A 16,805-nucleotide genomic window follows, 5' to 3' on the forward strand; every position below is an offset into this window, starting at 1 on the left:
GACCCGACCCGTAGGTATATAAACCCGACCGATTACCTTGATTTGATAAACGAGCCCGAAATGAACCCGAAGCTTTAATTTGGCGCCTAAGTAAACGCGAAGTTTGGCGCTGAACATTTTGCTGCTGAAATGCGCATCCGGTGATGTGCACCTAACGAAAGTGAAACTCAACAAAATGGCACCGAAAAGAAAATCCAATTCTAAAGATTACAAGCTGCAAATAGTGAAAGATGTGGCCAAGAAGCACAGTTACTAAAGCATGTAAGTCAGTGATGTCAAACTCATTTTTACTCGGGGGCCAAACGATAGAACATTCTTTCTGGGCCTAGACTAGTAGATTAGGGAGAAAAAAAAAGAAATAAAAGAGAGGGAGGGAAAAAGAAAGAAAGAAAGAGAGAAACGTTCTAGACAAGAGAAATAAAAAGAAAAATAGTGATAGAGGGTGAAAGAAAGAAGTAAATAAATCAAATGAGCAATAGAGAGGAGAGGAAGAGAGAAGGGGAGAAGAAAAGAAGAGCACAAAAGAAAAAAGGAGAGCAAAAAAAGGTAAAAGAGACACAGAGAAAGACACAAATAGAAACAAAGAAAGAGAAAAAAAGACAGCGAGAGAAAAGGGAGGAGAGAGAGAAATACAAATACTGCGTCTTCGTGAAAGGCACTTGGCACTGGCAACATCAAATAGACATATTTCAACCTGCAGCTCGTTTTTCTCTTGTGCTTCTCTAAGCGTTATTTCACAGGCCAGATTGATCCCTTAGTCTGATCCAGCCTGCATTTACCACGAGTCTGACCAACTTCAGCTGCTGGCTCTTTTCAGTCGCTTCAGGTGTATCAAGCTTTATCGTTTCTGTTGTCACTTTAAGGGATTCACACCATCTTTTATGTCCCGATAGCACTTAGCTTCCGAATCTTCCAAAGTGCTATCCTTCATACCCTTCAACTCAATTCTAAGCTACAGCGTCCTCTAGTGGTGAATTTTATAGAACACCACGTCCCAAACACTGGACAATAATTTGAAACAGTGTTTTTTTGTAATTTTTTTATTGAAAAATGACATAAATCTATCGTACAAAATGTGTCTAAAACAAACGAGTCGTCATTCGGCGGTCTCAGATGGACTCTGATTGTTTTCTTCCGTGTCCATTTTCTCATCATCTACGGAAAGATTGGGGAAAAATAGACATATATTTAACAAATAAATTTCAAGATAGGAGCTACAGTGGCTTGCGAAACTATTTGCCCCCCTTGAACTTTGTGACCTTTTGCCACATTTCAGACTTCAAACATCAAGATATAAAACTGTCATTTCTTGTGAAGCATCAACATTAGGTGGGACACAATCAGATTTTCAATTGGATTGAGGTCTGGACTTTGACTTGACCATTCTAACACATTGATATGTTTTTTGGAGAACCATTCCATTGTAGCTTCTGCTTTATGTTTTGGGTCATTGTCTTGCTGGAAGACAAATCTCCGTCCCGGTCTTTTGCGGACTCCGTCAGGTTCCAGAATGGTCCTGTATTTGGCAATCAATTTTATCCATCTTCCCTGTCCCTGCTGAAGAAAAGCAGGCCCAGACCATGATGCTGCCACCACCATGTTTGACTGTGGGGATGGTGTGTTGAGGGTGATGAGCTGTGCTGCTTTTACGCCAAACATAACATCTTGCATTGTTGGGCAAAAGTTGATTTTGGTCTCATCTGACCAGAGCACCTTCTTCCACATGTTTGGTGTGTCTCCCTGGTGGCTTGTGGTAAACTTTAAACGACACTTTTTTATGGATATCTTTAAGAAATGGCTTCCTTCTTGGCACTCTTCCATATAGGCCAGATTTGTGCAGTATACGACTGATTGTTTTACTATGGACAGATTCCTCTGCAGTTCATCCAGAGTGACCGTAGGCCTCTTGGCTGTATCTCTGATCAGTTTTCTCTTGTATGAGCTGAAAGTTTAGGGGGACGGCCCGATCTTGGTAGATTTGCAGTGGTCTGATACTCCTTCCATTTCAATACTGATGCTTGCACAGTGCTCCTTGGGATGTTTAAAGCTTGGAAAATATTTTTTGTTTCCAAATCCAGCTTTAAACTTCTCCATGACAGTCGCTGACCTGCCTGGTGTGTTCCTCGTTCTTCATGATGCTCTCTGCGCTTTAAACAGACCTCTGGGACTATCACAGTACACAGAGACTTGATTACACACAGGTGGATTCCATTTATCATCGTTCGTGAATCATTCAGATATCCTCACTGAACTTCTGGAGTTTGCTGCACTGAAAGTAAAGGGGCTGAATCATTTTGCACACCCTCTTTTTTGTTTATTGGTTAAAAAAGTTTAAAATATCCAATAAAGTGTGTTCCACTTCATGATTGTGTTCCACTTATTGTTGATGCTTCACAAGAAATGACAGTTTTATAACTTGATGTTTGAAGTCTGAAATGTGGCAAAAGGTCACAAAGTTCAAGGGGCCAAATAGTTTTGCAAGCCACTGTATGTTTACTGTAGAAAAACCAAGTATATTCTTCACATACTTTCCAGGGTCTGCTGCAGTTCTTGTATAGTACTGAGTAGCACATGGAACTGTTTCTTTCGTAGTTCCAACTGAAAATGGCACCATAAACTAAGATGAACGATCCGTTCGTCGAATAGAGGCACATTTAATTAGATGGTTAAATTACCTTTGCGTCCACACTCTCTTTGGTATTGGACAACTGCTGGAGTTCCTTGTCAAGTGCCTCTAACTGCCTGTAAAAGCGAAGAAACAGCCCAGTGTTATTCCGTCCAGATTTAGTTCCGACTATAAATGTTCCACTGATAAACTCACTTGAGGGTTTCGTGACGATTGGGGTGATTTTGGATAACCTTTGCCAGAGCGTCATATTCTGCAAGGGGAATATATTACGAGCCGTGAATTCAAGTTTAAAATATATGAAGAGAAGAAGATGTCAATGTCCTTACCTTGGCGGTTCTTTCTGACTCTCTTTGCTCTCAGGATCTCCTTTTTGCATTCGGCTATCTGCTCATGCGCTGAAGTTATATTTTGTTCTGGAAGGAGCTCGGGCATTAACTTTTACGGAGCGCCAAAACAATCAGCAACACAAAGGATGAATGAAACACGTATTTACCGATGTTTGAGTAGATTTTGCCATAATTTTCCATTTCGCTGAGATTCATGTCGTAAACCATCAGAGTCTTTCCGAGGGAGAATTCGCATTGGGCCAGGGTTCCGAGCATCCTCTGGTACTGGGCGAAACTGTTAAAAACACACACATGCTAGATTAATTAGGCACAATTTATCTGCAGGGTAGTTTTGCAACAATAATCTTCGACTTTGGTTACTCACTCCTGACTGTGAAAGTACAGATTATTATCATATATGACACCTATTGCATGGTTTGTTACACAGAGTTTGAAGTGTTGGAGATTTCTGAGACTACAGCATACACATGGTTTGAAATATTTAAGTAAGTGTTTTTTAAGATAAACGTTAACAATAAAAGTTAAACCAATTAGCTTCAGACGGCTGATGCGCCAGCAGCTAAGAGTACAATTCGGGTCGTTATGTCCGTGTATTAGAAGGCCAGCTATGAATTAGTTTACTTTACCGTTATTCTGTATTATTTTTTTATTTTATTTTTCAGTTGTCGTTTTTGTTTAAGCATCTGTGTGGGAGGTTAACTCCCAAGTGGAGGATTGTTGTGGCATGTAGATAATAACTAATGATAAGTATGTAGGCATCTGGTGAAGGTCATGGGATGACGTTGTTGCAAGAGGTTACAAGCTGATATGCTGAGGGAGCCGGGGGCGGACGACCTTCCACGAGATATCTTAACTTCATTTGAAAAAACTATATAGGCCAATGTTGAACGTCTGGAGCTTTGAACGTGTCCCGAATGCAATAGAGCGCGTTCCCTTTTTGCCATAACTCCTCTCTGCGTATATTTTGGGGCAAGGCCCAAAGACGTTCTCGCCAGAACTGGCATTTTTAGTAGGTTCTCCCGCTTGCAGCTTAAATAAGCCACGTTCACTTAGGCTGACCTAGAAGTAGAAAAAATTCAGCCCGACCCGAGTCGCGGGTACACAAACCCGAACCTGACGGATTAACTTGATTTGATAAACCACCCTGAAATGAACCCGAAGCTTGAGTACTTGATGAACTGTCCACAATTTTTGGATCGTGTAAAGAATTAATAAAATGGAAAACAACCTGTTGTTCATTTCAAATTTCAAGGGCGGCAGTCCGAGGTCGTGCGCTCGTCTTGAAATCAAGAGGTAGTAGGTTTGATTCCCGGCTCCTCCGTGTTATATGTCAAAATGTCGCATCATTTTTGCTGGGGAGGCATTGGGTCAAATCAACGTGCGTCCCCGGGACGTATCGTTTTTGACACCAAATTATCATTATTACCCCATTACTTTTTTTTAACAAAGATTTACCGCACTCCAAACTTTTCGTCAGGCAGATCCGCCATTGTTGTTTTGGTATCGAGCCGATCTCGGCAAACGAGATCTCGTTGCTTCGAGATGACGTCATTGTTGTGGCTGTTGTCGAGTGAAAGAAGTATGCCTCCGAAAAACCAGTTGGTATTAGGTACAAATCAACAAAACATTTGTAATTTCGTCAGTGTCGGTAAGAAGTCGAAACATAACACAGAAAGTGGTAACACCGGCAATAATTCCGGCACGAAAAAACGGCAGAGAAATTCTTCAGAAGGCTGCGAAGGCAAGGAAAACACGGGTTTTGAAGCGAACGATTCGACAAAATAAAATAAAAGAATACTAGCAAGAAAAGGACTTTTCTGCCAAAATGGACTAAATTATATTCCTGGTTACGTTATGAGGAGATTGATAATGGACTGGACCTTGAGAAGGCATTACAACTATGGCGGGACAGCAAACCACGAAGAATATATGAACTGAAAAATTTGAAGTGATAACTGCTTTGTATTACCAATTAACTGTGATGATTAAAACTGCATGAATATATAAATATTTCAGCAATATTATTTGGTATAGTGTACAATGTTGTGAACTGTAAGATCTGAAGTGATAACTGCTTTGTATTACCAATTAATTGTGATGATTAAAACTGAATGAAAATATAGATTAATATAATTATTTCAGCAATATTTTGTATAATGTACAATATTGTTGTGAACTGAAAAATCTTGAAGTGATAACTGATTTGTATTACCAATAAACTGTGATGATTAAAACGGAATTAATATATAGATTTATATTATATATTTATATCATTTTTCAACCGCAATAACACTAAATTTTGGGGACCCATAGATCTCTGTTGGGACCCATAGATTTTTGAACATGCGAGTCCCTGGGACCCATCACTTTTCAGAGGTAAAATGAACACTGGTAGACGCACAGAGAACACAAGAAAAATTGATAAGTGGTTAGGAATCAAGCCAAAACCTCAGCTCCAGAAGAAATATTCAAAAGAAGCTAACAAAATTAATGACGCTACAAAACATAAACGTACATTAAAGGCATCGTGGAAAGAGGAGTTCACGTGGCTTGTAGCGGATGACGCAACGCAAACACTGCATGAATGAAGATAAGTAAATACAGGTACATACTGATGGCAGATGGAAAACAGCGATGTCATATACAAGCAATGAATGTTATAAGTAGATTTATGATAAACTTAATTTTAAAGTGTTGATTTGTTATATGTTGTGATTGTCAATCCTTAATACTTTGGAACAATGTTTTTTTAGTGATTAGTCGTCTTATTGTGTTTCAAGTTGTGAAAAATGGGGCAGGCAACTTTATGGCTGGGCAGGCAACTTTTCACTGCCATTAGCAACGACTACAGGTCAAAACGTCACAATATCTGGTAGGAGCTTGAAAAGCAACCATGAACAGAGGGAAATTTCACCAAAAAGGGACAAAAAGACTTCCATTGCAGCCTAATACCTATACTAATTGAAGGAGCATAGCATATCAATTAGTAGAGCTCCAATTTTTAGCATGAGCACCAATCGGAGGCAGCTACTTAAAAAAACTAATAAAAATGCAAAAAAGAATCACTCCAAAACATTGCTTTCTGATTAATGTAGGAAATGAAATTAAAGAGCGCAGCACGGCGGCGCAGCATGTGTGCGGCACAGTTCTAAGGTCTTGGGAACCTTCTGTGTGGGTTCAAATCCAGCTACCGGGCTTACTGTGCAGAGTTTGTATGTTGTCCCCGTGCTTGCATTGGTTTCCTCCGGGCACTCCAGTTTCCTCCCACATTCCAAAGACATGCATTTCAGGTAGATTGGCCGGTCCAAATTGTCCCTAGGTGTGAATGAGCGAGCGAGTTGTCTGTCCATGTACGCCCTGCGATTGGCTGGCAACCAGTTCAGGGTGTCCCCTGCCCACTGGGATGTGCTCCAGCACCCCCGCAACCCTAATGAGGATAAGCGGTGCGGATAATGAGATGAGAGGAAATTAAAGAGGAGATAACTACTGCAGGTAGCAAGCCATCACAATGCAAAAAGTGTTTTATTTTTGGTGGTTATTTTCAAGTTTTTTGTTGTCGTTTCTTAAATAGCAGCGTCCAGCAATTACTTTTACAAGCAATAAATACAGTAGTCGACGCGCACAAATATTAATTTATTAATGCAATGCTATATATTTGCACAATTTGTTGATGGCACCCGTAGTGTTTACACCCCTTGCTAGTGATGCAGAAGTGGTGCATAAAATTCAACGAATTGTACATAAATTTACCTTTCATCCGGCGTTGTAGGGGAGTTGCACCACTTAGTGAAGGTTTTCAACAACAAATTAATCCTCCGATCATCTCCAGCGCCGTCTCCGTCGATCAGGAGACGTTTACGAATGACTTCGTCTAAATAAGAAAGCAAAATAAACCACGATTGGCTATGTAGCTAGCTGCTAGTAGTACGTTTGCATTAGTGGTCTACTGAAGCACGGGTGCCTTGTATGACAGTAACAGAATTATAGGTTAAAATAGACAACAATTTTGGCAAGGCTAGAATGAAATGGAAAATTACTACATTTTGATTATAAATCATAAAGTTTACCATCTGTGATAGACCCCATGGCTTCTCCGGTTAGTATTTTCTTCTATTGCGTCAAAGAGGGGAACAGTTGATATCAACAATGAGTTACTGCCCTCTACTGGGTGATTGTCATACTACACTCATTTGTGTTCAGAAGACACAAGTTGAAAACTTTCAAAAGGTAATAAAAACGTTTTCTTCAGGCATCTTTTGTTTTATTTACACGGGAATGAAAATTGAATCAAAAGAAAGAATAAAGACATTGTTGACACAAAAACTCGCAGTGTTATGGGGGTGGGGGGTGGGGGTTGGGGGGGGGGGGAATTCAGTGGCAGGAATTGAAGTACTGATCAGTGAACCTTATTTTCAGATAATCAACTCATTTAATTGATCAGGAATTATTTCACAGCGAGTCAGAATAATATTTATACCCAGCACTGAAGACGGTTTGTTGTGTTATCCTTTGTTGCGTTACCTTCAGACTGACAGAGCTGAACGTGGTAATCTTCCCAACCCCCCGCCGCAAAAAAAGTATTTCCATTCCATTAATTGTTTTGTTGAATACATTTTGTATTTTTTAGGTGATGGAGGGGGAAAAAGAGGAACATGAGCAAACACCTGTATGGTAGAAAGCAGATGTGAAGAGGAAGAGAGGCGTTCGCACCTCTCTTTTAAATGCTGCTGATGTCTTTCATCGCCGGAGGCGTTCCTGTTGATGTTTTTCAAAATAGTTCTCCAAATGGTTGATTATAATAAATGTCGATAACGGGCGGAATTTCATTTCAGACTTAAATCTCTGGCATGAATCATGACAATATACATAGGGATAAAATTATTTTTTGATGACAAACGACCACTTTGGCGGTTCAAATCTTCATCACACAGCTGGAGAGTTTGGTCACTCCCTGTGAATGAAGGCAATGTCTGTTCGTGGGCCCCTTTGTATGTGATTTTTTTGTGTCCTTTTAGGAAAAAATTGTGAAGGAAATGTGGGTCTTTTGAGGTGTTGGCAGAGTCGGTGGTTGGAAAAGGTTAGGGGAAATGCAAATGTGTCAGTTCAGTCCCCTATACATGACATTATATTTATGTCATCTAATACAATGTTTTTCAACCAGTGTGCCACGGAAAATTATGAAATAACCTTGCTAGTATTTAGTATCTTTGCTTTCTTCCATTGATCAGCAGACTAACCGAATCTTTCATCTATATCAGTACTGTAAATGGCAGTAGACTGCTATTTTTTATATGTACTGATTATCTGTTCATGAGGTAATACAGAATATATATATTGAATAACTCATGTCATGATTACCGATGTGAATCACCTGTGCCCGCTCATTTGGTGCCAACTGCCGCAGGTTCTGATTGGCTCCCTGTCAGTATTTGAACCCAGTCCTGTCAATCGCCTGTTGTCAGTCTGTCTGCGAACTTCTGTTTATACAAGGCAAGCCTTTTTCGACCCTGACTCCCGCCTGTCCCGTTTTTGCTCCCGTTTGTCTCCGGCTACGACCTGTTTTGATCCCGACTACGTCTACTCTCCGTCCGTCCTGGCATATGACTCGTTTCCGACCCCGACTACGCTTTGCTCTCCTAGTTCCGGGTACCGACCAGTTTTTCCGTCCCTGACACCGCCATCGCTCGCTACGGAAGATCCACTTCCGTGTTTGGATCACAGTTTGAGTGCGAGAGCGACTTGCTTCCCGCGTCCAGAGAACTCCGGATCGTGGGTGCAGCCTTTCCTCTTTCTTTCAATAAAACTGGTGGTAAACGTTGTGCAATTGGGTCCTGTTTCCGTTCTGATCTTGACAACTTAGTTGGTTCCATGATTTTGATTAAAAAAAAAAAAACAGCAACAAAAAAACCCGAATCTCGTTAAACATCTCTCTGTTCCAGTGACAGATGATTTTGGCATATTCTAAGTATTATTTCTATTCCTTTCTAGAAAAACAAGGTGAAAAAAAATAGTTAAACAGGAAAAGTAGCCTAAAAATGGATGTCGCTCCTGTTGTCATTGCACTAATTTTTGTAGCACTATTTTGTTGTCACACAACTATTCCGCTTCACTTACAACTTAGGCCAGTCAGGAAGCACTACCTTGTAAATATTTTGTGTTTTATTTTGATCCGTTTTCTCTTTTCAGTCTTTTAATAAATGATTCAGGGTCAAAAAAAGCTAGCCTTGTATACACAGTGGTTCGCAGACGGACTGACAACAGGGGATTGACAAGACTGGGTTTAAATAGTGACAGGGAGCCAATCAGAACCCGTGGCGGTTGGCGCCAAATGAGCGGTCACAGCTGATTCCAATCGGTAATCATGACACTTCTCTTTAAAGTATTTGACTATTTCTTCCTGGTGTTCAGCTTCTAATCTCGTTGTTAGCAATGTTTACGACGTTGTTGTAAATGATAATAAATGCAATGCTAATTGTGTATTTTTACCTATTTATCCTGACATTCTTTTTTTAATCTTATCTTAATTCGTATTTTGTCACGTCAAATTTCATTAAATAGTATTAAATAGGCTGCTGTCACGACCAGCACACAGGGGAGATCCAATCGCGTAACGTTTTCTCACAATTTTATTGAAAGTAAGAGGGGGGCAGCGCCCGTGATCCAAAGTTCGCTGGACGCGGGAAGCAAGTCGCTGTCGTACTCGGATTGCTATCCGAACACGGAAGTGGATCTTCCATAGCGAGCAATGGCGGTGTCAGGGACGGAAAAACTGGTCGGTAGCAGGGACTGGAGAGCAAAAACGTGGTTGGGAATGAGCGTAAACCAGAACGGAAGAGTAGACGTAGTCATGGATAAAAGGAGTTCGTAAGCCAGGGGGGAGAGCATGTGGTCACGATCAAAACAGGTTGTAGCCGGAGACAGACGGGAGCAAAAACGGAACAGGTGGGAGTCAGGGACGAAAAAGGCTTGCCTAGTGTGAACTGAGGTTCGCAGACGGACTGACAAACGGTAACAGATAGGAGTGGTTTTATATAGGGACAGGGAGCCAATCAGAGCCCGCAGCGGTTGGCGCCAAATGAGCGGGCACAGGTGATTCAAATCGGTAATCATGACAGGCTACCAACGTTTCCAATAGAATTTTGTGAGACCCTGGTGTATATATTGTCTAGACGGGTCCGGGGGAATGCTCTTCTGGTGGAAAATATTGTATAATTAAAATTGAACTAAATAACATCACAAATACACACCATGGCATTTGCGATCATTAAGAATCTAAAAGTCATTTACTTCTCGTATACATTGGCGGCTGAGTGGTTAGCGTGTCGGCAGCACAGTTTTGAGGTAATGGGATCAAACCCTCCTCAGTGGGCTTTGCATGTTCTCCCTGTGCTTGCGCGGGTTTCCTCCGGGCACTCCGGTTTCCTTCCACGTTCCAAAAACATGCATGTCGGGTCAATTGGCCGGTGTGAAAGAGCAAGTGAGTGGTCTGTCTCTGTGTGCCCTGCGACTGGCAACCAGTTTAGTGTCCCCTGCCCATTGCCCGAAGATAGCTGGGATGGACTCCAGCACCCCCGTGACCCCACTGAGGATAAGCGGTGCAGAATATATATATATATATATATATATATATATATATATATATATATATATATATATATATATATATATATAAATAATGTTGTTTTTGTTTTTTTTATAATACAAGTTTAAGAGATTCCGGTGGCCCGCCTGAATCTCCATACGGTATGAGAATCAATGGCAATAAAGCAAAAGTGTAGGTTTGGTCTTGGCATCTGTGGGTACATAACACGTTTTCAAAGTGATCACATTACAATGATTGCTCGATAGTGATGGAGATATTGCACATATTTTCAAGTGATCATAAAATATTGGTGGGGATAAAACAATGATTGCGCTATATTGGTGGGGACGCGTCCCCTCCGTCCATGTCAAAAGTACGCCCTTGCAATAAAGACAATTCTAATTGGAATTATAATGCTTGCACTATTCAAAAACATTTTTTCAAAGTATTTTCAAACGTTTATCCTGAAGTACAAAGTATAAACAATTTACATTCAAAATCTATTTCCAGGGGCGCGCTGGTCGAAGACTCCGTGACGTCACGCTCCCAGAATGCAACCTGGTAAACAGACATGGAAGCACCTGGTGAAGACCTCCACAGAGGCTGAGCACCCACACTCGCTCCTTCACTGCCGTGTCCTACCCCCTTCCTCCTCACCTCTTCGCCCGCCTGCCCAATCCCAGCGGCCCGGCGTCCGCTTGACGCCTCCCGCAAACCGTAGGTGAGGTAAGCGGCCAAACTCGCCGCGGCTCCGCGACGACTGCTAAATGACTCTTGCTGCGCTGTCAAGCTACTGGCAGCTTGGCGGCTAATGCTAATCATGGCTGGCTTCGGTCTTTAGCTAGCAGGGCGACGTAGCCCGCCTGCCAGCCGAGACAGCCGACGCCAAAAGCGGCCGCGGGCGAAACTGGATGGCTGAAGCCCGCTTTAGCTACGCGGCTTCTGTCAAGTGGAGAATAGATTTTATTATAATTATTTCACTCATACTGTCAGGGTCGGTGAACTATTTATTCGTTCTTACACTCTTTTTTTTTCTTTTTTTTTTGGAGTGACCAATAATCGTTGTTGTTTCAGAAGGTGGGAGCGAGGCGACGCAAAACTTGTTGTGAGTTGGAATTTCATCCATAGGCACCTTATTTCTTGTTATATTTTAATATTAGTTCTTTCTCCAAACTTTTCCCGTCTTTTTGGTTATTTTACACGGCTTTTCAAGTTGAGGCTGTCTTGTTTACACTGTACAGGATTTAATAATCGTTGGTAAAGTCATTTATCTCAGTCGTAGTTTTCTAGTACAATAGACCCCCGGGATACAACATTAATCCTTTTAAGGTGCGGATCGTAAAATGAAATCTGTGTGAATGTGAAAAATAATTTCAAAAGTGCAGTACAGTGGAGGATAGAAATCTATGGTAAGCATTGGTAGTCTTCACCAGATGAAAACATATACATATATATATATATATATATATATATATATTAGTATTCAGTAGTTAATACTTATATTTTCTTTTTTTTATAACTTTTTATTTCTCACACACACTTTGACAGAGGGTTGAGTCATCCATCATACAACACCACAAACAAAATGTATATATACAATTGACATACCCATAAATAACAAAAGAAACAACAACCAAAATATTTATAAAAGAAAAAAAAGAAAAAGTGAGGTGTTTAGACATCAAGTAAAAAATGTGTAATAAGCTTCCATCTTTTCTCGAATTGATGTCGTTTCAGTTGAAGTCTTGCAGTAATTTTTTCCGTAATGTACATTTGCTTTAATTTTTCTCTCCTTTGTTTTCTGTCAGGAGGTTGTGGTTTCAGCCAGGAAGCTGTGATCATTTTCTTTGCTACCAGAAGCATAACCCTTAGTACATATTTATGTTGACCAGGCAATAATTCTTCTGGCATAATTCCCAATACATAGGTCACCGTTTTTTTTCCCATTCGTCGTCTTTTATCTCTACATTAGCTTCTTGTTCCCATTTTTCCTTAACCACCATGTTTCTGGAGGTAATGCCTTAGTTGCAAATATTTGTAAAAATAATTTCTAGGTAGGTCGAATTCTTTTTGGAGTTGTTCGAACGATTTCAATGCCTGTCCTTCGAACACTTGGGTAATCAACATCTATCCTTTTTGGGCCCATTTTTCAAATCCTACATTCATAACCCCAGGTTTAAAGTCTGGGTTTTTCGATATTTTTGTAGACCTATTCACAGACCTTGATATTTTTAATTTTTTTTTTTGTATCCTTGACCATGTTTTAATAGTTCCCTTAATCCATTCACTCTGGATTTTTAACTTATATTTTCTTTGCATGAGTATGATTAAATAAATATACAAGTAAAGGAAAAGGCAATTGTATTTACCTTTGGCATTCACTGCAAGCCTTGGGACCCATAGAACAGTGGTAAGAAACTACCATAGACTGGTAGCAGGCAAAAGGTTGTTTTTGGTACCCGGGTACGCATATAAAGAAATAAAAGATGCCCGATTTTAGAAAGTAGGAGCCTTTTTTTTTTTTGCTTATAATGCATATTATTTTCACCCAAAGTTTGGGTACACATTACACACAAGGTTTTACGATAGTATATTTACTGTACTTGGCTTGTTTTACATTTCAGTTTTATATTTTTTCTGGTTTCGGCCGGAAAACAAAACAAATCTCCCTCTAAAGTGAATATTGAATAAAAAGTTATTTTGCTGTTTTTTTACAGGAGTATCACATACTTTCAAAATGATATTAAAAAAAGATATCCCAACATACTAGTGCAGTGGTTTGCCCATTTGCCCAAAACGCGAAAGCCATAGAGTGGGGAATATGAACTTATGGTAATTTGCTAATACGTCCTTAAAGCATGGTACCACTGATAAAAAAAAATATATATATATATATATATAATTTGCGCTACTCAGTTCCATACAAGAACTCCTGCGGACCTTGAAAAGTAAGTTGACAATATACTATAGACCCCTCAGATCAGTCCTTAGGTGGGGATTTCAAAGTGAAATTGCCTTGTTGTGGGGGAATATATATTGTTATTTTATGGAAAATTTATATATTTTTTGCTTGCACTGGGCGAGGCAGAAAAATAAGCTTTCTATCTCAGTTTTTTTTATGTGATCAATAATCGTCGTTGTTTCGCTCAGAATTTAATCCATGGATGATTCCTTTTCCTGTTATTTTTTTTAAAAGTTCTTTCTCCATACAATATCTGTTCTTTTTTTTTGTGATATTAGACTGCTTTTCAATATAGTTCAAGTTGAGCTTGTCTTGTTGACATTATACAGTATTTAATGATCGAAGATGATGTTGGTAAAATTACAAATTTTATTTTTATTTTAATTTTCGGTCCCCGGGATACGACATTAATCCGTTCTGAAGTATAGGGATCGTAAAATAAAATCTGTGTGTGAAAGTAAAAAATGCAAATCTCTTCTTATTCTAAAATCCTGTGCAGTGGGTGCTAGAAACTTCATTCACCATGTGTCTCAAACCCCTGGTGCCACAGATAAAAATATCAAAATAATAAAATCGTATATAATTAGCACTGCTTGTGTGTAATACATGTGCCTATGATAAGATTAGATTATAAGTAATTATACATTTAAAAGAAAAATGACATTTTATTTACCTTGGTGTAATATGACTTTAGTTAGTCAAGTTGAGTAGCGGTTGGATGTAGAAGCAGTGCAGGATACGGAATAAAAAACAAAACAGATTTCAAAACTTCCACTTGCGAAGATTTTCATACTCTTAGAAGATTTCTTCTTTAATTGCCTCCGTATTTTTTTAATAATAGTCTCATTCATCAATTGGTTACAGACAAAAAAATTACAAAGTAAGCAAATGATGGGCCATCTCCATATTTCTTGATATGTGTGTTTGGTTTCCATGATTATAGCATGTTCTCATCTCCCTTTAGCATTACTGAAGGCTAGTTGGGACCCAAGCGAATTAATGCAGTAGAAAAGTACATTATTGTTTTGAAGACTTGCAGTCTCTATCAATCACACACGATTCTGAACCGAATGCAGAGGGGGAAAGTCATTGTGGGCAGTATTTCAGCCAGTGCGATATTAGCATTTTTGTGCCGTGAGGCAAATAGTGGACAAGCATTTTATATGATGTTGACTAATAGCAGACAGGCATCATATAATATTTATCACTATTATGAATATGTATGAATGAGTATATATAGGGGCAGCACGGCGGCGCAGTGGTTAGCGCATGTGCGGCACAGTTCATGTCTTGGGAACCTCCCGCGTGGGTTCAAATCCAGCTCCAGACTTCCTGTGCGGAGTTTGTATGTTCTCCCCGTGCTTGCGTGGGTTTCCTCCGGGCACTCCGGTTTCCTCCCACATTCCAAAACATGCATTTCAGGTGAATTGGCCGGTCCAAATTGTCCCTAGGTGTGAATGAGCGAGTGAGTTGTCTGTCCCCGTGTGCCCTGCGATTGGCTGGCAACCAGTTCAGGGTGTCCACTGCCCGATGATTGCTGGGATGGGCTCCGGCACCCCCGTGACTCTACTGAGGATAAGCGGTGTAGCCAATGAGAGTATCTATACTGTATTTGTTAAACATGTTTTTAATGAGCTGTTTTTGTAATGTTTTTATCAATACAAAGAACACTTACTAGACTTTCTTCACTGCAAATGTGTCTTTGCAGGTTTCCTCTTCGGTGAATGCAGCAGCCAGTGCAAACCCAAACTGATGTGGATCAGCTGACTGAGTTACAAATACGTTTTTTTTTCTTTTTTTCTAAGGTAATATCTTCTTTGTTTATCTAGCATATTTCTATAATCTAGTAACATGGAATCGACATATTCTGAGACTGATATTATACATTCGCCCCCACCATAATTGCTAGCAAGAAGCTATTATGAATTACATTATTAAAATTCAAAAGGTTGGATGGTGAATTACACTTTTAATATTACTTCGCACATTGATTCACAGAGAAGATTTTCAATAATTATATTAGGAATACATCTTTTTCCCCGTGGGGATTCCACGGTGTAAAAGAAATACAAATTTCTCGACCAATGATTTATAAATATCAATATTGGTATGATAGTTTAATGTATGTTTGCCTTGTATTCAAATCAATATTTTCTTTTTTAACTCGATAAACGTTTTTTTTGTACCACTAGGAGGCACAAAATATTACACATATTCCCTTTAAGATTTCTTCAAATAGGATGGGATTTTTGGCAACATACAGGTAAAATATTAATTGCGATGTCTAACATAACTCACTATACAGTCTAAAGGTCTGTATTTTAAATATATTAACTTAGAGAGTTAGACATTTTAGTAACGCCTTCATATAGACGAGGGGACTTCAACTTGGTGCCTGAAGGCACCAGGCTGCCCCCTAGGTACAGTTGAGGTGCCCGCGGACCTGTTCTGAAAATAGCTCACCAGGGCTGGGTCATTGTGATTTTCTAGTAAAATGTCTTTTTATTGGTTGACTGAGTCTATTTAACCATATGTTAAAAACATAACCACTAATATCATAGTCAAGCCATAGTAATAACATGATAAGTCATTTCAGAAATTCAAATAAATCAATTCCAGTTCTTGGGCTTCATGGACAAAAAAAAAATCTATTCAAGTATTGATAATGTTTTAAGCAATAATAAAGAGAATATAATGATAATCTCATGTATTAAACACATTTGTTTGATCATCTTGTTATGTATTTAATGAAATACAACAAACTAAATTCCAGTTTGTTGTTTTATAAAGCAAATGAGCAAAAAATGTGCCATTTTTTTAGCCAGCTATGTAGCTAGCTTGTTACATTTTTTGCATGCTATCTAGCTAACATTGGACCTTTTTTTTTTTGCTAATTATGATTTTTTTTAGCTTTCTATTTGGCTATTTAGTTGGCTTTTTACTCTTTTAGCTAGTTATCTCCTTCCCTTTTAGTTTTTACCTGTTTGCCTCTCTAGCTAACTATCAAGCTACCTTTTTAGCTATTTACCAAGCCATCTAGCTAAGTTGCTGGTTTAGAAATTTGTATCAAAGTGGGTACCTTTAGTGCTCATTTAAAAAACGTTGAATACCCTAGACATAGACGTTGGTTGCATTCTCCTAAAGGTACCGTTAGTATTTTATCTAAAAATAAAGATAAATTCATTAATTCAATGTACAGTGGATTTTTAAATAACCTGCACACCGTTGTTCACACGACCAAAAATGATACCATCGATACCCCCCTTAAACCTTTTCTGCCATTGT

At 39.3% G+C, this 16,805-nt stretch overlaps 2 protein-coding genes across 5 annotated transcripts in view; one reads left to right on the top strand and one right to left on the bottom strand.

Moving 5' to 3' along the window:
- Window positions 1-1,024: 1,024 nt before the first annotated feature.
- On the bottom strand, window positions 1,025-7,127 carry thoc7 (THO complex 7). Its single transcript, XM_088337122.1, has 8 exons — window positions 7,044-7,127; window positions 6,727-6,847; window positions 3,123-3,250; window positions 2,956-3,042; window positions 2,822-2,879; window positions 2,676-2,742; window positions 2,529-2,598; window positions 1,025-1,155 (listed from the first exon to the last, which is right to left on the bottom strand). Exons 1-8 carry the CDS (start codon window positions 7,060-7,062, stop codon window positions 1,097-1,099), a joined length of 609 nt encoding a protein of 202 aa, XP_088193248.1. The 5' UTR covers window positions 7,063-7,127; the 3' UTR covers window positions 1,025-1,096.
- A 3,976-nt stretch (window positions 7,128-11,103) lies between these two features.
- Window positions 11,104-16,805, top strand: part of atxn7 (ataxin 7) — a 46,514-nt gene continuing 40,812 nt past the window's right edge. For 3 of the 4 annotated variants that reach the window (XR_015850708.1, XM_088338023.1, XM_088338025.1), the window contains exons 1-2: window positions 11,104-11,284; window positions 15,229-15,325. The gene's annotated coding sequence lies outside the window, so the exon portion shown is untranslated. The remainder of the gene's footprint in view (window positions 11,285-15,228; window positions 15,326-16,805) is intronic. The other variant, XM_088338024.1, reaches the window with a different exon arrangement.

Source organism: Urocampus carinirostris, chromosome 6, assembly GCF_059441175.1.
Source record: "Urocampus carinirostris isolate Australia breed hairy pipefish chromosome 6, RoL_Ucar_1.0, whole genome shotgun sequence".
Taxonomy (NCBI): Eukaryota; Metazoa; Chordata; class Actinopteri; order Syngnathiformes; family Syngnathidae; genus Urocampus; species Urocampus carinirostris.

Bases quoted from the DNA above. Each gene is read 5' to 3' on its own strand.
- thoc7 (XM_088337122.1), bottom strand. The intron at 3,251-6,726 runs GTAAATTTATGT...TGTTTTTAACAG, and splicing joins CCTACAACGCCGGATGAAAG to TTTCGCCCAGTACCAGAGGA. The intron at 1,156-2,528 runs GTATGTGAAGAA...ATCTTTCCGTAG, and splicing joins ACTGCAGCAGACCCTGGAAA to ATGATGAGAAAATGGACACG.